The sequence below is a fragment of the Malaya genurostris genome, chromosome 1 (genome assembly GCF_030247185.1).
Source record: "Malaya genurostris strain Urasoe2022 chromosome 1, Malgen_1.1, whole genome shotgun sequence".
Classification (NCBI taxonomy): Eukaryota; Metazoa; Arthropoda; class Insecta; order Diptera; family Culicidae; genus Malaya; species Malaya genurostris.
Window position 1 is genome coordinate 80,488,678 of NC_080570.1, and position 22,213 is coordinate 80,510,890.

Here is a 22,213-nt window from a genome sequence, read left to right on the forward strand (position 1 = left end):
ATTTCAGCGTTTCCAGGAACTTTTGCGACGTGAGGCCGAGCATTGTCGTGTTGAAGGATGACTTTGTCATGTCGCTCTTGATATTGTGGCCGCTTTTCTGTTAGCGCGCGACTAAGGCGCATCAGTTGCGTTCGGTAGCGATCTCCTGTGATGGTTTCACCCGGTTTTAAGAGCTCGTAGTAAATCACACCGAGCTGATCCCACAAAAATACAAATCAACACCTTAGCGCCGTGAATATTAGGTTTTGCCTTCGACGAAGTAGCATGCCCGGGCTTTCTCCATGATTTTCTGCGTTTAGGATTATCGTATCGAACCACCGGTTACGATGCGATGTAAAAACCCCTTACGATTTTGTCTTTGAAGCAGTTGCTCACATACAAATAGACGGCGCTCGATGTCCCTCGGTTTCAACTCGTACGGCACCCAGTTTCCTTCTTTCTGAATCATACCCAGGGCCTTGAGACGTTTTGAAATGGCTTGCTGACTCACTCCCAACGATTCGGCAAGCTTTTCTTGGGTTTGACACGAATCTTCATAAAGCAATGCTTCTAGTTGTTCATCTTTGAAGGTTTTTTCTCTTCCACCAGCATGTTTGTCTTCGACATCGAAATCACCATTTAAAAAACGTTGAAATCACTCCCGACACGTTCTTTTACTCAGAGCAACATCACCGAAAGTTTCTGAGAGCAATCGATGCGCTTCAGCTGCATTTTTCTCGAATTGTAACAGAAAAGTAAAACTTCCCGCAAGTGGCGATAATTGGGCACATAAACAGACATTTTCGAGCGTGAATAATACGAAAACAAGAACAACTATCACTGAAACGGCGATGACAATTCGTTATATATATATATATATATATATATATATATATATATATATATATATATATATATATATATATATATATATATATATATATATATATATATATATATATATATATATATATATATATATATATATATGAAATTTTCTCGTTGAATAGAAATTAGAAATTTTAATTTATTAGTGAAAACAGATAGAGCAGATATAGACTTTTCATGCAAAGCAATACATATTTTTTTAATAAAAATATCTGGCATCATAGCCGATGAAACACACACTTAACAGCGTTATGTTGACATATAGCGGACAGAAACTAGTGCTACTAGATTTGCCACAATGGTTATTTCATTAGTATTTAATACGCTCTTTATGGTAACTTAACAGTTTTATTGATTAAACTAATGTCACCGATACCACAAAAATACTTCAAGAAGAAAAACAGTTTTTGTGTAACATTTTGAGAAAGGTTGGCAGCTCTGCGAAACCAAATGAGATGAAAACAAAGCGCAATCAAGCAGGGCTTGTATTGTGAATCCTCAAACGAACGAAGCAACAAAAAATATCTGCTGTGAACACTTTGCTTGACATAGCTGAATGAGAGACCTATATTAGAGAGAAACTGGATGCGTGAGAGTATATGCTACTGAGCAGAACAATTCCCCTTGCCAAGTAAATTGTCTGTGCTCTCATTCTCAGTTAACACATGAACTAAGCAATCCATGACAATGTAATGAAATGAAGGATTCGCTCTCGTTAGTATTGTACGAGAAAGAAGACCTTGCCTCACGGTGTGTTACAAGACGCGAAGCAAAGTCATATAGGCAATAATTACGGTTTATTTTTAAAAAGTAGGTTTACAGAAATCATTTTTAACATAACGTTCGCATTCCAAGACCAAATTTGATCACATTTCGAACATACTTTAAACATTTTATAGCAGAAGTTTTGCATTTGAGCCCATTTTCAAAACGATCAATTTGTTTCTTGGCAGTTTACACTGTGTATATATCCTAGAAACACTAAAAGCAATGTTCTTTAAATTAATATTCATCGGAACTAAAAGTTATGAAACTAGTTTCCTCATAGGCATCTACAATATGAGAACCATTCATCAAATGCTAACCTCATGAAGCATAGGTCTCAGCAAGCGGGCATATTCATGAACTAATGAACGAACGAAGCAGCTCTCCTGGCTTGGGTTGCGCTGTGAATTACCCTATTACCTACAAATTTTTTTTCTCTCTACTTGTTGGAGACATAACCGCAACTGCTTTTGACAAGAGCAGATCACTTTAAAAAAGTACATTAATTTTGGTTCATCGTTCAACTAATAAATCATCCATTTTTAATAAAATCTCATTAGTTCTTTGAGATGCTTTGGATTCCAAAAAGAACTGAAGGTTACCATTTCTCCATTCTTGAGCACAGTTGACAATTATTCCTGCGAGCAAAATTCCGATCGAATGGGTTGCCTCTCGTTCGACGAACGGCGCACAAAGTAAATTTGCCACTTGCTTGTGTGCCCTTCCATACAGCGCTAACGTTCCGCACCGAGTCGTGACACCCATGAAGTTGGACGTTGTGTTCGTATTTGTATTAGTGACGACACTTATTCTGAGTAAGGATCGATTTTATTAAATCAAATTAATGTATATGAGAAAATCCAATTAACTCTTTGTGAAAGTCATTAGTCGTCATGGGAGCGCTTCTCACTTCTTCGCGAAGACCAAATGCTTTCGAAGAACAGTCGCAGCCGGGCACACAACAAAACCACACCATAAGCATACCAGTGGATGTTGTCAGTCGTCATAGGAGCGCTGCTTAGTTAATTTGTTCGGAATTAGAGCCGGATTTCATTGTGTGTTCCAAAGGCACCAATTGATTCTGTTTCATCTTCAATGGATTGTTTCATCTTCTTTGGAACACAATTGGAAATCACAATGAATATGTTGTCAAATTTCGGAGTTTACCGAGTGTACGCGCCAAGAGCCATTTCAGTTCTGTCTAATTGCAGATCCTGCTGGTCGTGAGAATTCAAGAAATTTTTCATTCCTACAGACCATCATTAAGAATCAATTGAATTTTCTCCAAGTATCAGATTCATCAAAATGAAAGTTTAAAAAGATTGCTCCGTCACTAACACATTCGCTCACTCGCAATGCGAAAATGAAAGTATTGATATTGATAGAACACATCTTTATACTAGTATGGGTGTCGTTTCGAAATATGCCGAACGAAACAGGGTTGCCACATATACAGAATAATCTGTATTTTATATCTACTTGAAAAATACATACTCTCAAAAATTGTAACTTAAATGTTCTAATGAATTAATTTGATACATGCCATCGAAACGTACTGAACCAAAAGCAACAGGCAATTTCTTAAAACTGTTTCAAATATTGTTTTTCTTTTCTACATATGTAGGGTTAGAAACAGGTGGATAAATTCTATTTCTTTATAGTTTCCTTATATTACATTTTGGTGGGGAAAGGGTTCCAATCAGCTTTTTACAGCCCTGTCCAAAATGTATTGCCCTCCCCGTTAATTTATATCAGGCCGAATTAGCACATGCGCGCCATATGAACGCCTCTTTCAATATGAGGAAATTGTATTATTACCCAACAGTTTCTATTATGCATTCATGTTGGTTTTCTTACCTTTGGTCATAGTTTATATTCTGTTTTACCTTAATTCCAGTAGTTCTATTCAGCAGTGATTCGTAAGTGTCTTTTGTTGTCATTTTTCACTCCGTACTTTTGCTGACTTGTTATGTTATTTCCTTAAAAGTAAAAGTTAGTTGTATGCAGTGGTGTTTATGTTCTTACCAATATTCGTTTCTAATTCTTTCAGCTTTTTCGTATTTCTTGTTCCTCATCCGGTCATTCGTTTCCAAAAAAAAAGGATTAGTGTTTCTTTGATCTTTGTAGAGCAGCTCATCATGGTTTTAAATGATATTAACACTTGGGTTTTATTAGTATTGCTACAGCATGTTTACATTTCGTTATCTTCGGTTGATCATTGACAGTATTACCATCCGCTCAGGCACTTTTTAACAGGGATGCCGGGTCATTTTTTTTAAATCTATGATCAAGCCAAAAATCTGTCTGTGAAAATCCGTTTCCCGTACCATAATAGCAGAGGTCTCACTACCAATACGCTCTGTACCTTTTCCTTCACCGCTCTGTACTTTTTGGTGCTAAACTGTGCTCGATTTAAAAAATCTGTGAAAATCTGTGATCATTTTCAAAATTCTGTGAAAATCTGTGATCATTTTCAAAATTCTGTGAAAATCTGCGCTCATTTTCAAAAATCTGTCATTTTTAAAATCTGTGCAGAAAATTGAAAATCTGTGAAACACAGATTAATCTGTGAACCTGGCATCCCTGCTTTTGAACATCTGGTGTACACTGACTCACAATCGAAATGTATCACGACCAATTGGATACAACGCACCCGAGGAACGGTATAATGTATATTGTACACACAAAAACACACACATACACACAGGTACACACGCATACACATACATTCATTCCACAAGCATCGCAACATTGAGTTACTATTTCTATTCTAATAGATTCTAACTAGAATTTGTGTGCCAATAGTCATCTCATTAGTAGTCACCATGTTATTTTACCGATTACTCGACTTTCAATAAATGAAGCGATAACATCAAATACAAAATCTTTGCCTTGTCTCTAAGAAGCAATAGCGCATAAAAGTAGTTCGGAAATGGTTCAATACATGGTTATAATGGTTTTAGCGACGCAAATTGCTCCAAATTTCATGTTACTCTTGAAGAGATAACAGATCTCACTCTAACTAATGGTTTTCGTACATGAAATGACTAATGGATTTGAGATGAATGGGGGTACCGTTACCCAATTTCTATCTCTTCTATTGGTCGATCGTTAGTCCTGAGCTAAAACGGTGGCCTTTATTACCGTTCTTGCATGCACTTACTCTTACATTTCATTCACACATCTCACCCATAAGGTCCCAAACGACACATCCTCACAATATAAACCGGATAAACATCGTTTGACAGCTATCAGGCAGTGGTTTGCCCATTGGTTCGGTCATTATTATTTTATTCTATTCTACAATATTCTATTTCATTCCACAGAATTCCATGGTACACAAACCACCAATAAACGTCAAAGATGGACTCGATTTACCGTTCATTTATTGTCATCGTGTGAAACCCAATTGGGATACGTTTACTCTACTTAATTTTCACTTGACACTGGGAATAAAGGCCGGTAGTATGAAAATACAACATTTAAAAGTTCTCAGTTAAGCCCTATCGGCCTCCCCAACCCCGGATGTTGGAGCGTAATGCAATCAACATCTTATTCAAGTCGTTCCATATCTTATTTATTTCATTCAATTATGAAGCTAAAAGCTGTAATGTATATCTTTATCAAATTGTAACGCTTATTGACACCCAACAAAACTGATTTGCAAGAATTATCTGTGTTCGTGAGGTTGTGTGTTGACCTCTCTTCCTCCTTGTGAGATACACTTGCTACATCTTTCCCCTGGAAATACTTCTTAAATCTACTCTGAGATGAGAGTATTATCAGTACTTGTCAAGAAGTTTCGATTCTCGTAAGATTCGATCAGTTCCACCTAAAATCCTCCTGCTAGGGATACTTACTACTCCTTCCACCCGCATAAAAACACCCTTATGACTACTTTCCAAGTGCAATAAGTATCTGTACCAAGTTTGATTGAAATCTGTTCGATTGATCCGGAGATATGCTGGATCATATGATCGTTTATTTTTTAAATTTTATTTTGAATTTCAGATTTGAACAGCGTTTTTCTAACTGTATTGAATTTGAATGTGAAATCTGCTCCTTCACAAGCTACTACACTTGGAGGCACAATCAATTGTGAACTCTATACTTACGCCAACCATATCATCCACGGACAACAGATCAGCTTGGAAATAGATGACGGAAGTCAACGGCATCGATGGGAAGTTGAATTAAACACGTCACTCTCCAACATGAACACCTTCATAAAAGGTTCTTTCCAGAACCACCATTACTTCATTATAAAGAACTATAAAAATTAGTTCGTAATATTTAATTATGTGTCAGAATGTTCGATGTAACTCATCCGTACTATAGTGTAGGTGCATCGTTTCAAATTCTAGTAGTGAAGAAGTGGAATGCTTGCACAATTCATACATTCCCATTCGAAAGTGTGAAGGAAACGTGCCAATTTGATTCGTGTTCACGACATCCAGTTATGTTACTGACATTACCCAACGCCTTTTGCAACCTTCGAATTTCCGGACTCCTGCAAAAGTTCGAGTCCGGGCGTATTCCAAACTTTTCCCTCTTGTCGTACTACTGTTAAAACTGAAATATAAGGGGTTAAAATACAAGCCCTCCTTCCATTCGGATCTTTTCAGAAAGCTTTTCGAAGGTGAGGAGTTAATAACATATTTCGACACAATGTTATATCAACTATTTGTTCAATCTCTAAGCTGGACAAAACTGCATTTTGGATTCAGTTGTTCAAAAATTTACCTTAATTCGCTCTTCAATATGATGCCGCTCGTTTCCTTCCATTCTTCTTAATTCTTCATCGGTCAATGTTTCTAAAGCAGGTGGAGCAGGAGGCAAAGGCATCTCGTATGAAGGCAGTCCCACAAAAGGAAGTGGATGGAATGCCAAGGGTGTTCCAGTAACGAGCGAAACGGCAGAAACATTTGATGCATTAGCAGCTAGAAAAAAGAAAAGAAAATTACACACTACAATGTATTTTCTACGGCAGATATCGAACAATAAAAAGTATATGTATAAATTAGGGATGGTACTTAGAAGGTAAAGTATCGACAAGTGGGGTATCGGGATACCGAAATTTTGGGTATTGATATAAGGTATCAAAAGGCAATAAAGTATCGATACCTGTAGGTATCAATTGATACTTACTCAGCAATCATTTCAAAATAAAATAAAATTGTCGAGGGTTGTATTCAAGACACGACCGAGCACAATAACATTAAAAATGAAACGTTTCTAGGGTCTTCATAATAAATACAAAAATAAAGATGATAATGATGATGATACACTAAACTTCACTACATTTCAAAGTTACTTGAAATCTCAATTTTAGATACAAACAACCTAAAGATTTAAACCTGAACAAATATAACTATTTTATTTTATGATGATAATTTTCGAGAAACGTACAAAATTATTAATTTGATTTGATTTATATCGTTTATTTACCCCCAGTTTTAACCTAATAATGGTCGTTCACTGGGTGGTCTTATTAATTTTATAAACAGTTAATCGATCCAAGAGAATGTTGTACCAGTAATCTCAGTAATGGTGTAATTTTATTAATCCTTCAAAATCGTCGACAATCTTCGGAAAGTGTCGGTAAATAATATGGCAACAAAACGAGGAAGAAAACATGTGAAACAGTCTGCATAAAATATTTAGTTACTTACATTGATTTTCGCTTTGGCACATTAGGAATATACGGAATGGATACTCAACAAAATTCCAAAATTTTGTTCATATTGTAACTTGAAGTTATTAACACACGAATGAACATTATCATAGTTACAACGCATGTAGCCATCAGACGCTTATTGTTTTGAAGCAAATAATAATTGAACTGAAACTGGCGGTTAACCAAATTCTACGAGGGTTCCTATTCAAACGATACATGTAAAATCGCAGGTAAGCTTACCTTGAGTATATCTTTGAAACTATACGATATTGCATCTAATTGTACTGTATACGTGAGCCTGTGGAACTCATTTATACTACTAAACCAATAAGGTCGCTTCTAGATAAGTTTCAGAATTTAATTTTGAATCATTTGAAGCGTTCAATTCCTGGTGGGACAACAACTCGTTCAGTCACATTGTCGCGTTTTGTTCGTATGGGAATTGAGATTTAAGTATGCAAACCGATCCGTTGGCAAATTAAAATATTTTTAAGTTTACAATATTGAAGCTTTGGAATCATTTAAATTAGGAAAATCCATTAACAAATCATCGAGGAACAAGCGCTGCAAATTAGATCCGAAAAATCTATCGCCGATAATTCTAAATTGGCCTGACAGTTACCAGAGAACCAAAATAATATACTCAATTCAAACCAATTTTTCAATGGTATGCAATTGAAATATTCAAATGACGTTGTTTCATAAGTTTAAGTTAAATGTTTCCGAATCGATTGTTTGTTGAATTATATAAATCCATCAACAAATGACTGAGTTATAAGCGTTCAAAATTATGACAGAAAAATGTTACGCGATAAGTTTTGCATTTTTTAAATTGACACCCAGTCTCGTGTAGCGAAGAGTAAGGCATTTTTAATGGCAAAATCGACCAAAAATTTGCTAAATACATGGGATATTTCAAAAGAATCGGCAACCACGCTGATGTGGTTCTTCAATAGCTAGATGATATATAAGATACTCAAGCGAACACGGTGTTGCGCAGACAGCAAGAAATTTCACCAACACATAATGCAAAAGCGATAATCCAGTGAGTGAACGCATATACAATCCAGTCATCAGCTCACTGGACGAGCTTATTTATTTTATTTTTATTTTATTTTTATTTGTCGTCAAACTATAGTAGACCATTACATTGTATTGATTACATTTTAACACGTGTGATATTTTCTAAAATAAACATTAATGTGCATTATGTTCTAGGACCTAGGTCGTATTGAATTAAAATATTGTTTGAGCTGGGCTGTCGTCATTGTAAAGTCAATTGCTCCGCAATGCTTATTATAAGTTGACATCATTTGATTTAATGGGCCAAATTTAGCATAGTTGGTACGATAATGACTTATATAGAATATAGCTCGGTTTCGTAATTGTCGGGAAGGTATATAAAAATTAAGTTTAGACAGAAGTCCAGATGAATCAACCCGATGTGTAACGATGTTATGTATGAATGAAACCATTAATTGTTCTCGACGCTCTTCTAGTGTGTGGATGTCAATGAGCATGCAACGAGCTTTGTATGATGGTAGAGGAAATCTTGCCCAACCTAACTTACGGAGTGCAAATAATAGGAATTGCTTTTGAACTGATTCTATACGTTCCTTGTGAGTGATTGAGAATGGGGACCAAACAATGCTACAATATTCAAGTATAGACCTTACGTAGGCAATATATAATGTTTTAATCGTGTAAGGATCGCAAAAATTATAGCTGAAGCGTTTTATAAATGCAAGCATGTTATTAGCTTTGCCTATTATCGTATTATAGTGATCGATGAAAGTCAACTTTTTATCTAAAATTACTCCTAGATCTCTAATTCTAATACATCTTTCTACTGTTTGATCGCCTAGTTTAATTGTGATATCTGGTGTGTTTTGTTTCCTATTGAAAGCTATTACTTTACATTTATTGACGTTTAGTTTCAAAAGGCTTTTGTTACACCAGACATGGAAAGTTTGCACTTCATCTTGAAATACCACCTTGTCTACATCACTTTTTATTTCTAGGAAGAGCTTCATGTCATCGGCATAAATCAACACTTTTATGTGTTTTAAAATAAGAGATATATCGTTTACAAATAAAATGAATAAGAGAGGGCCTAGATGAGAACCTTGTGGAACTCCTGAGGTTACTAGGACATGGTTGGATATCCTCCCTTTAAATCGAACCATTTGCTGACGATCAGTCAGATACGACTCAAGCCATTTGAGTAGTTCAGGACCAGTTCCTATTTTTTGTAGTTTGAATAATAACATAGGTATATCAATGCGATCAAATGCTTTGCTGAAGTCAGTATAGAGAGCTTCTATGTAATTACCCTTATCCATAGCAGCCAGTGAGTAATTGACAAATTCGAGTAAATTTGTATTAGTTGAGCGACCCTTAAAAAATCCATGCTGCATATTAGTGATTCTATTTTTAACTTGATAAAACATCTTTTCATTGATTATCGCTTCAAAAAGTTTAGGAATGCAGGAGATAATTGCAATTCCTCGATAATTACACACATCTGATTTTTTTCCACTTTTGTAAATCGGTACCAAATAGGAGTCCTTCCATATTTTAGGAAAAATACCGGTCATGAGTGATTTATTGAAAAGCCAAAACAAGGGTGTGGCTAGTTCTAACGATAGTTTTTTCATGAATATGGGAGGAATTCCATCAGGTCCGGGACCTTTAGAGATATCTAATTTATTGAGCGCTTGCATAATATCTTGGACACTAATGTTATGAATATTAATGTCACAAGCATGTTCAGGGAAGAAATTAAAATATTCACGGTCTCGATCCTCTTCGGAAAACGTAGTATAGGTTTCTTGGAAGTAATTTGCAAATAGTGTACAAATATCTTCCGAGTTGTCAGCAATCTTATCCTTGAAAAACATTTTTGAGGGAAAATTATTAGATTTCAGTTTTTGTTTTACGTAATTGAAGAAATTCTTCGGGCAAGATTTGATTTCACTCTCCGTTTTTGAATAGTACTCCTCGGAAGCGATTTCAATTGCAAGATTCAATTGATCACAAGTTTGTAAGTAAGTTCCTAAGTTGACGCTACTACTGTCTCTTTTATATTTTTTATGGGCCTTCTGTTTTCGATTTTTTAGATTTTTAATGTTATCATTATACCATATTGGATATTTATAGTTAAGTCGTCGTCTGATTCTCTTAAAAGGTACCTGATCATTAATAGTATCAAATAAAATCTTATAAAACATTTCTACAGAAGTTTCAACATTAGACTCCCTGAAAATGGTTTGCCAATCAATGTTACTTAATTTTAACTTTATGTTATCATAATTTGCCAAGTCATACTGAAAGACCTCGTCATACTCATATTCATCGGATCTATTATACTCATGAACAAATATGGACAACTCAATTGCAGTGTGAAATCTTTCATTTTTCCATAAGGGGGTAAGGGATTCGGTAAGACAGAAGTCTTCTTGTGAATTTGTTAGTAAAAAATCTAAGTAACAGTTTTGCTGATTTTTAACGTAATTAATTTGGTTGAGTCCTAAGCATGCAACTTGATCAAAGATATATTGGAGGGTTCCATTCTCTCCTACCACTGGTAGGAGGATGCTCTCATTTTCTGAGTCTGGGAAAAAGTCAATGTCACGTTGATTGAAGTCACCATAAATGTGTACTTTCACTTCGGAAGGAAGGTTAGTTATGATTTCTTCAGCACTCTGGAAAAACTTTTCATATACTTCTTTACGGGTGTTGTTTGGGGGAAAATACACTGAGCAGAAAATATGTGTTTCCTCTGCCAGACGAGTTTTCACCCATACGTGCTCGAATTCTTTAATTTTTCTAGTGGTTATGATCTCAGCATTAAATTTTGTAGAAATAGCAATTAGTACTCCACCACCCGATCTCTTATCAGACATTTGTAAATCACGATCATCTCTGAACACATTGTAATTATTGCCGAAAACTTCTTCACTCCTAACACATTCATCCCAGCTTGTTTCTGTAGCTAAGATTATTGCATAAGAACTACTTAATATTTTATTACAAATTTCAGTCATTTTCAACGCACTTTTCATTCTATTAAAATTCTGGCCATAAACTATGACCTCCAATGATGACTTATTAAATTGTGCAGCATTTGGATGATAAGTATTATAATCAATAGAGTTGTCGTCGTTTTCTTCTCCTAAGGGGTGTGTCAATGTCGTTTTCTTCTCCTAAGAGCAAGTGCTACTTGCTTTATTCACAGGTAAGCATTAACTAGACAAAGAAATATTGTGCAGCATATATTTATAGATTTCGCTTCATACTACGCAGAATGATGCGGTGTTTTTACCCAGTAAATCCGAGCATCGGACGCATCGTGCAAGAAAGCTTTTGACTGCGTTTCAAGCTTACATAGTGTATCGATAGAACAAAAGAGTGAAGAAATACCAAAGCAGAGAGCGGATGTCTGATACGCAGAGGATGGGATATATCGGGGTTGGATTTTCAACTCCGAACATAGGGCCAGAGTTTTTCTGGCCCTAAGAGGCGAATGACCTTAAGGTTAAAGCCTCTATGACCGAAACAAAAGAATGTTTAACACTATTTCACACCCTATCGGGAAGACGTCGGCTTGAAAATGCCTTGTTTGATATTCCTTCGCTCTGTTTCTCTAGCGATACATAATGTAAAAATAAAGCTTTCTTAAGACGACGCGGTTGATGCAAATGGTGCAGAATTGTCCGATGACGGGCCGATCGAAGCGCTACGATCGGCCCCATATCGTGCTCAATCGGTCCGATAATCGGACCGATGATCGAACCGATGCGGATCGACAAAATCCACCGGGTATGCATGACGCAAAGCCTCCTATGCCAAACAAGAAGTTGACGTCATTTTGTACAGGGTGATTTTTTAAGAGCTTGAGAACTTTTTTAAACAATAAAACGCATAAAATTTGCAAAATCTCATCGGTTCTTTATTTTAAACGTTAGATTGGTACATGACATTTACTTTTTGAAGATAATTTCATTTAAATGTTGACCGCGGCTGCGTCTTAGGTGGTCCATTCGGAAAGTCCAATTTTGGGCAACTTTTTCGAGCATTTCGGCCGGAATAGCCCGAATTTCTTCGGAAATGTTGTCTTCCAAAGCTGGAATAGTTACTGGCTTATTTCTGTAGACTTTAGACTTGACGTAGCCCCACAAAAAATAGTCTAAAGGCGTCAAATCGCATGATCTTGGTGGCCAACTTACCGGTCCATTTCTTGAGATGAATTGTTCTCCGAAGTTTTCCCTCAAAATGGCCATAGAATCGCGAGCTGTGTGGCATGTAGCGCCATCTTGTTGAAACCACATGTCAACCAAGTTCAGTTCTTCCATTTTTGGCAACAAAAAGTTTGTTAGCATCGAACGATAGCGATCGCCATTCACTGTAACGTTGCGTCCAACAGCATCTTTGAAAAAATACGGTCCAATGATTCCACCAGCGTACAAACCACACCAAACAGTGCATTTTTCGGGATGCATGGGCAGTTCTTGAACGGCTTCTGGTTGCTCTTCACTCCAAATGCGGCAATTTTGCTTATTTACGTAGCCATTCAACCAGAAATGAGCCTCATCGCTGAACAAAATTTGTCGATAAAAAAGCGGATTTTCCGAATGGACCACCTAAGACGCAGCCGCGGTCAACATTTAAATGAAATTATCTTCAAAAAGTAAATGTCATGTACCAATCTAACGTTTAAAATAAAGAACCGATGAGATTTTGCAAATTTTATGCGTTTTATTGTTTAAAAAAGTTCTCAAGCTCTTAAAAAATCACCCTGTACAACAGGGATCGGTGGATGAAAACATAGGTCGATTCCAACCATTTTTTCAATAGTATGCTATTGAAATACTGAAACGACGTCGTCATACATGTTTAAGTTAAAAGTTTCCGAATCGATTGGTTGTTAAATTATAACAATCCATCAACAAATGACCGAGTTATTGACGTTCAAAATTATGACACAAAATGGTTACGCGACTATTTTCGAAACTTTTAATTGACACCCGACCCCATATAGTGAAGAGTAAGGCATTTTTAATGCCAAAAAGAATCGTAACAATTTCAATGTGATTATCAATTGATGTGAAAAAAATATACGTACTGAACATCACATGCAATAATTTTGTTTTCAAGAAACATTGCAGATAAATTATTACATTGAAACAACGTATTTAGTAGATTACATAAGCTTGACTTAATACTGTATATGATTCTTATATGATTTTATGTATCTTTTCGAGTAATATTACAACCCTTAGAACGACACCATCACTTTTGTAATATTGCAGCGATTACGATATAATATCCCAACAATCTTGGTGTCGTTCTAAAGGTTGTAATATTACACGAAAAGATGCATAATTTTATATCAGAATCATATACGTTGTTTCGACGTAATAACCTGTGATTTATCGGCAATATTTCTTGAAAACAGAAAATTATTGGATGTGATGTTCAGTACGTCTAAATTTGTTTCACGTCAATTGATAATCACATCGTGATTGTTATATTTCTTTTCTTGCAGTGCATAAGTTTGATGTGCCGCCAATATACGCATATTCCTTGCCACATAAATTGCACTTCGCCTTTCGCGACTTTTGGTCCACGTTAAAGAATTTCCGCGCGTCACTTTGTGTTGATTTCACATTTCACCTATTTTCTCAACAATTTTCATGTAATAACCTTTATGTCGAAACACGAATACTACACTAAAAGCCAATTCCTATTGCTATTATTTCATCGCTATAAGCGCACTGAAAAAGAGTGCAATGACTGTGAAAAATTGAAATGATTGAATTCTCTGAGAGTATGACCTTTATGAGCGTGTTTTGTTGATGGTTTTATCTCATTGCACCCTCTTTCAGCGCACCTGTGGGACGAAGTGAGATTGTCGAGAACGAATTTCAACGACGGCTAGTCCACGCCATAGAATACATGCGCGAGCTTGGCGCTGCACCGAAGCTGAAGAAATAAAACCCATCTTAATCCCCTGATAATGCCTTTCTCTTCTTTCATAACAGTTTCATGAAAATATGTTTCATACTTTTATTAAATAAATTTGGATACAAATTTTGACACCAATTGATTCAGATTGATTCGAGTGGTTCACAAAAGCATGCTTCAGTGTTTATGTCACACAGTCAGCATCATTTTTCCAAACTAGTGCTTGACATTTGCGTTGCCTATTTGTATGAGAACAGTGATGCTAATCTAAAAAAAAGCGTTCAAATATCTTCTAAAAGTGCACACACACATACACACAGACATTTTCCGATCTCGTCGAACTGAGTCGAATGGTATATAACACTATGGGTCTCCGAGGGTCCGTTCGAAAGTCGGTTTTTCCAGCAATTTTAATACCTTTCTATAGAGAAAGGCAAAAATGTTTAATTGGGGACGGGTATATCGTGATGCTTTTCACGCAGCCCACCTGGGTTCAATTCCCAACCCCGCACATAGGGTTAGAAAGTTTTTCTGCCCCGAAGAGGCGAATGACCTTAAGGTTAAAGCCTCTAAAATTGAAACAAAAAAACATGTTCCGTCGTAATTGGAATTGGCTTCAATCTGTTGTGATACTGTAAGTATCGAGACCAAAAGTATCGATACTAACAGTATAGCACTGATGCGATATTGATACCAAAAATACCCGATTCTTGAAGGAAAGTATCGACACCTCAAAGTATCGACTCGGTATCAGGCATCCCTAGTAGCTTTTTGACAAAAAATAAACGAAGCAACGAAGGCCATCCCGTTCATACCAACATAAAAATGCGAAGACGAAAGGGTGCAAAGGCACAGAGGAGCTAAGGAAATTCAGTGCTGATCTACCAGGTACCAGAATTTGTTCGCTGCGTACGATCGAAAGAGACGATATATATCGCGTAGTGCTACACTGCAAGCATCACATTTAATCGCCACCAAGAGCTATAGCGCTGTGCCTATTGCCAGGTACAGACAGCACACACCAAGTTCAGTGGTGACCACGACGACAGAGCATCGGAGATAGCAGAAAACGATACCAAAATAGTGCTAATTGAAAATCGTTAGGCGAGTTCATCACAACAGAGCAACAGAGAGCAACAAGGTAGATTAAATTTAATTTAATCTCATTATTTCTCTTATAACTTAAATTTTACTACACATAAGCTTTCATTTTGATATTATTAATTTACAAAAAAAAATCAGTTATTGTAATGGATGATCTCATGAAAGATCATCCGAATCCGATTCCGGATATTAGCAAGGGCTTAAATATTCCAAGACTAAGCATAATCCAGAGAGTACCACCAGAGTTTATAAAACATTTGACCTCACATTTCTCTGAAGTTGTAGATATCTCTAAAGTTTATAGAAATAACATTGGAGTTGTAGTTAACGATTTGGAACAGGCAAATCGTAACCTGTGAATTATTCGTTCTTGAGTATCGAGTTTACATTCTATCGAAGGATGTGGAAATTGACGGTGTTGTCACTGAGTCAAGCCTAACAGTCGATGATTTACTTAAAAATGGAGTTGGTCGTTTAAAAAACTCGATGATTGAGGGAGTTACTCGAGTGCAAGCAATTGTACTCAACATCTATTAATGATGGAATTATCGTCCATCAGGTTCGTCTCGAGTGACATTTGCCGGATCTGCGTTGCCTAGCCATGTCTACATCGATAAAATTCGACTTCCTGTTCGGCATTTCGTTCCGCATGCTATGCATTGCACGAATTGTAAAAAATTCGGCCATACAGCTACTTATTGTAGTAATAAGCCTAAATTTATCAGATGTCAAGGGCCCTATATTTATTTATTTATTTATTTATTTATTATTGTAATATCCATCGGATACGAAATCTACATGGATATGGGTGGAGAAAAACCCATTTGAGTTGAACATAAAATATGTCATTCTCAAACGGGCGCAAAAACCACCATCTTTTAAAAAAAACAACACATAATAATTATCACAATACATCTAAAACTAATAGTTACATAACATTATTAAAAACAAAATACACATAATTTAATTAAAAACAAAAATTAAAGACTAGAAAAAATATCAAAACACAGAAGATCGTTTGACTTTACTAGCGAAGCGGCTGGATGATTCGCCAAACTCAAAAAGATCTTCTACAGCAGTGAATGATCGAATGGCAGCGGTTATCGGTTCATTACATCCAAAACTAGTTCTATGAAATCTTTGCTGAAGTAGAGTGCCATTCCGCAGGGTTCTGTGCTCAAAAATTAATTTCGGATCGCAATTCCGGTGCATCGATTTCTCCGTTGATCAGTTTTGCAATAACTACTGCCTGTTGTATTTTACGGCGACGTAACAGCGATTCGATTCCGATTAGTCGACATCTATCCGGATATGGTGGGAGATTCGAGGGATCTCTCCACGGTAAATTCCGTAATGCTAAAAACCGCTTTTGAACTCGTTCAATTCGCATGCACCACGAGAGCTGATACGGTAACCAAACTGATGAAGCGTTCTCAAAAATAGGTCTAACGAGTGAGCAATATAATGCCTTCAAGCAATGAGGATCTTTAAAGTCCTTAGCGATTTTTGAAATAAATCCCAATTGACGTGAAGCTTTTGAAATGATCAGTGATCGATGTGAATCAAAGGTCAGTTTTTTATCCAACAATACTCCTAAATCGCTCACCTGGTTAACTCTAGTCAGAACAGAGCCACCAATACTGTAATTAAATTTCACAGGATTCAAAGTACGGTGGAACGTAATCACCTGACATTTTGCCACGTTAATAATTAGCTTGTTTCTGTGACACCAATCTACGAACAATTCTAGTAAATATTGTAACCGCTGGCAATCCTCTACGGTACGAACTACGAGGTACAATTTTAAATCGTCTGCATAGATCAATTTGCAGCCATTTGACAAAGCAAATGAGACATCGTTGAAAAACAGTACGAAAAGTAATGGTCCCAAATTACTACCTTGAGGAACTCCTGAATTGTTCGTAAATTGAGATGATGTGCAGTTATCCAACTTCACTCGTAATACTCTACCAGTCAGATATGATCTTATCCAGGACACGAGCTGCGCAGAGAATCCGAGACGATATAATTTACAAAGAAGTATTTCGTGGTCGATTTTGTCAAATGCTGCTTTTAGATCAGTGTAGACAACATCCATTTGAGTTTTTTCCTCCATGCTAGCGATACACTTAGACGTGAATGTTAACAGATTCGTCGAAACTGATCTTCCTGGTATGAATCCATGCTGATCAAATGAAACGTAATTCCTCACTCGATCTAATATGGCATCACTTACAATCATTTCAAAAAGTTTAGATGAGGCAGAGAGACTGGTAATCCCACGATAATTAGCAACATTTCGCCGATCGCCGTCTTTAAATATGGGACAAATGTACGATTGCTTCCATATGCACGGGAATTTTGCCTGCTCAAAAGATCGACTAAAAATTGTACTCAATGGTTCAGCCAATGCACCAATACATCGATTTAAAACAACAGCGGGTAAACCGTCTGGCCCGGGAGAATATGAACATTTCAACTTTTTTGCAGCGCGTGAAACAATCTCAGAGGTAACGATGAAAGTATTCAAACTATTTAGGTCAGCAGGAACATCAGTAACAGCAATTTCCGTCTCTTCATTTGAAGTCAGATTACTATGAAACACACCAGCGAAATGCCTGGCAAACAATTCACAAGATTCAGAAACTGATTGGGCAGCCTCATCCTCGAGGAAAACATTTGTAGGTACAGATGAGTTTTTTCTTTTCGAGTTAACGAATCGCCAAAAACTACGAGGGTTACGTCTTAGACTAGTCTGCATGCGAAGTACATATACTTTGTATAAACTAGCATTAAGAGCACGATAAGCATTGGCAGATCGATGAAAGTTAGCAACGTTGGAAGCATTACGTCGTCGAAGCAATTTGCGCTGTTTGGCATTACGCTCTCGTTTTAATTTGCGTAATTCTAATGTGCTCCAAGCAGGAGAAACGGGTTGCCTAACACGAGGTACATTTGACTCAAGCCAACGATTGATTTCGTCGCAGAAGATCTCTGCCATATCATCGACATCACCGGTACCAAACAATAAGTCCCAATCGACATTGTTAAGATGATCGGACAAAGCAAAGAAGTCCACCAACCGATAATTCAATGGACGGGAGGCACTGCTATCGCTAATCGTCGGCAATTGGGTACTATCCGCAATCGTAAACAGTTGAATGGTTAGCGGCGGATGATGATTGTCCACGGGAAGCAACGGGTTAAGACAACGATCAACTACACAATCGTTAGAGCAAAACAAAAGATCGAGTGTTCGGCCTAGCGAATTATACACCAGATTCCTCTGTCCGAGACCAAGGAATTCCATTCCATCAAGTAGTGTGTGACAAGCAGGTGGCAATTGTGAGGTATGGATAATCTTTGCGATAAAGACATTGAAAAATGTGTTAATTGTGGGGAGAGTCTTCATGATCTCTCAGCATGCGCTGCATTTCAGTTAAGACAAAACGAAGTTTTCTATTGAAGCACGGTCTAAGCGCACACATGCAGAAATGCTTAAAACTGACATTGAGGTCCGCCTCTCGAAACAGAAAACGGTGTTTCAAATCTAGAGTCAGAGGAATCTGACTCTGATGAAAATAGTGAAAGTACATCGTTTGTCACTCCTCAAGGTTCTGTTAATAGAAAGAAGTCTTCCCCTAAATTACCAAAAAGGGCACCTAAAATTACACCTTCAAAAAAAGATCCCCGTGTTAAATCTAAAAACCAAAATTTAAAACCAAAAACTGTGCCTACTGGTTTGTCAAATTCACGAACCAATCGAAGAACTAGCACAAGGAAAGACAATAATCCAGCGGGCTTCGTTTCACAGCCACCAACTGGATTACTGAAGTTTTCGGAAATTGTAGACTGGATTTTCTCAGCATTCCATATTTCTGAACCCCTAATGGCCCTCATGACGGCATTTCTCCCAATAGCTAAAACTATTTTGAAGCAGTTATCAGCCCAATGGCAAATTCTCTCAGGGTTTGTATCATTTGATGGATAATTTATCATCCGACGCAAATGATGTCCTGCAGTGGAGTCGTCGAAGCATCATGCCAAAACTTGATTCATTTAAAGTTTTATTGTACAGTCAAAAATGTGATGTATTTGCTTTGTGCAAAACGTGGCTTACTTCAAATATAGCTTTACAATTTAATGACTTCAACAGTATAAGGAGTGTATCGATAAGTAGTTAGCAACACTCAAACAGTTATTACTCTGAAATGGCTTATTTTTTTCCAGCCTGTTTTGCGGTGTCATGTTTGTTTACATGTCAATAACAGCTGCGCAATCGGTTGGTTTCGGTACGGTTTATCGTTACAATGATGAGTCGAATTGATCCGGAAACGCGAAAGAAAATTCTGCACACTTGGTACTCAGAAAGTGGTGTCACGTACAAGGAAATTGCAGAACGGGTGAAAGTGCACCACACCAGTGTCAAAAATATTATCGAGAAGTTTGGTGAGACCCTTTCCATGAAGGATTTGTCCCGATCCGGTAGAAAAACGGGTCCCAGCCAGCCCGGCCGGGACTTAAAAGTGGTTGAGTACATCAGGAAAAACCCATCGGCGTCGACGCGGGATTTGGCCAAGCAGTTCAACACCAGCATCTGGATGATTCAACGGATCAAAGTTCGGAACTCCCTGAAAAGCAAGTTCAGGCCAAAACAAGAGCGCGAAAACTGTATAACCGGATTATACAGAATAGAGACGGATGCATCGTGATCGACGACGAAACCTACGCCAAGGAAGTCTCTCGAGCGCTGCCCGGACCGCAATATTATACGAAATCGGTGTACCAGGACCTGGACGACGCTGACACCACGGTGGCGATGGAAAAGTTTGGGCAGAAAGTGTTGGTCTGGCAAGCAATTTGTACCTGTGGTTTGCGGTCGTCGATTTTCTTCACGAAGGGCACAAGCAACGCCAAGGTGTACGAGGAAAAATGTTTGAAGAAGAGAATGCTGCCACTGTACAGAAAGCATAAAGCTCCTCCTCACTTCTGGCCGGGTTTGCCTTCAGCCCACTACGCCGACTCCGTTCTACAGTGGTTGTCAAAAAATAATGTACAATTCGTGGAAAAGGACATCAACCCACCAAACTGCCCGGATCTTCGGCCAATTGAAAGGTATTGGACAATTGTCAAGCGGCACTTTCGGAAGGAAGGTACAATGTCCTAAAACATGCAGGAGTTAAAAAAAACTGGACAGCTGCCACCAGGAAAGTCAAAAGTAACTGTGCAGAATTTAATGAAGAATGTCAAGTCCAAAGTGCGTTTCACAGAAACTAGGATTTTCTTCAATATAATCAGTGAAATGCATAAAAAAAAGTAATTTTTCTACAATATATCGAAAACTGATGTTGCGACAATTTCAACATGACGGTATTAAATATGGGTAGCATGACACGGATCCCGAAAACCTCCTGCACGTCCAAGTGCATTAGATTTAGCTCTTTGCTCGACTTCAATTTGACTAGATTGCTCCTGGAAAATACTTCCTGATTTACATGGTAGCGATCAGTTACCAATCATCGTCTCAATAAGCAGTAACAAATGCATTGATAATTAAGTTAATATGATTTGACAAAAAAAAATGACCGAATTAGTATCTCTGTTATTTAAATTCAATGAAAGAGCTCCCACCACTCAATGAATACGACTTCCTCGTTTGTTCGAATCTGGAGGCCGCTGAACAAGCCCAAACCAAACGATTTCTTGGTCCGACAGCTAACAGAAGGCATCCCAACCCTTGGTGGGACAAATAATGCTCAGATGCCAAACACGCGAAATCAAATGCTTGCAAGATTTTTTAGAAACCAAGTATAAGAGCATACTTCGGGCCAAGAAATGTATCTATTGGAGACATTTTGTCGGTTTGTCAAAAGAAACCTCAATGAGCACTCTTTGAAACACGGCCAGACGAATGAGGAATCGTTGTGAGGGCAATGAGAGTGAGGAATACTCGAACCGATGGATATTTGACTTTGCTAGGAAAATTTACCCAGATTCTGATCCTAAATAATTATTTGAACAACCATTTGTCAGAGAAGCGCATGCATTTTCACATGGTGAAAATTCAGAATTAGATACATGGGTCTCCCGCAAGGCTCATGCATCAGTCTGCTACTCTACTAACCCCATGCACACTAAGACAATGCGCACTAAGACAATTCAGTTACTGGACCCAAAGCTGTTGATCTGCAAAAACTATTGCAAGATACCTTAGATAACTTGTCCGTTTGGGCTGTTCATTTGGGTATTGAATTCTCTGCGGAGAAAACAGAGCTGGTCGTCTTTTCAAGAAAGCATAATCTCGCAAGCTTCAGCTTCATATGATGGGAAGGTTACTGGCTTCGACTTTCAAATACTTCGGGATGTGGTTTGATTCAAAATACACATGGGGAGGACACATTAGGTATCTGATAACAAGAGTAAATTTTCTTTGAACAATCACAGGATCTTGGTGGGGTGCTCATCCGGAAGATCTAATAAAATTGTATCAAACAACAATACTTTCATTGATGAAATATGGATGCGTTTGCTTTCGTTCCGCTGCAAACTCTCATATGATTAAACTTGAGCGAATTCAGTATCGTTTTTTTTTCGAAATGTTTTAGGCTGCATGCATTCGACACTGGTCTGCGGTTGATGGCGACGGCACCGGTGTTCCTGAGGACGTGAAGCTCCAAGCTTTAGCCACGTTCTGCCTAAGTATAGAGAGCTATAACTACAGCTTAGTGCAAGATGCCATAACGGCAAAAGAAGCATGGAACAAGCTGAAATCCGCACTTCAGGATAGCGGATTGATCCGTAAAATTGGTTTGCTGATGAAGAGTATGTTGACGA

The 22,213-nt window shown here is 37.5% G+C and overlaps 1 protein-coding gene across 1 annotated transcript in view; it reads right to left on the reverse strand.

Annotated features, from left to right (window-relative positions):
- LOC131440611 (E3 ubiquitin-protein ligase HRD1) overlaps nucleotides 1-22,213 on the reverse strand; it is a 37,295-nt gene that overhangs the window by 7,788 nt on the left and 7,294 nt on the right. Inside the window, exon 5 of the mRNA XM_058612046.1 lies at nucleotides 6,376-6,572. Within this exon, the coding sequence (XP_058468029.1) occupies nucleotides 6,376-6,572 (197 nt within the window). The remainder of the gene's footprint in view (nucleotides 1-6,375; nucleotides 6,573-22,213) is intronic.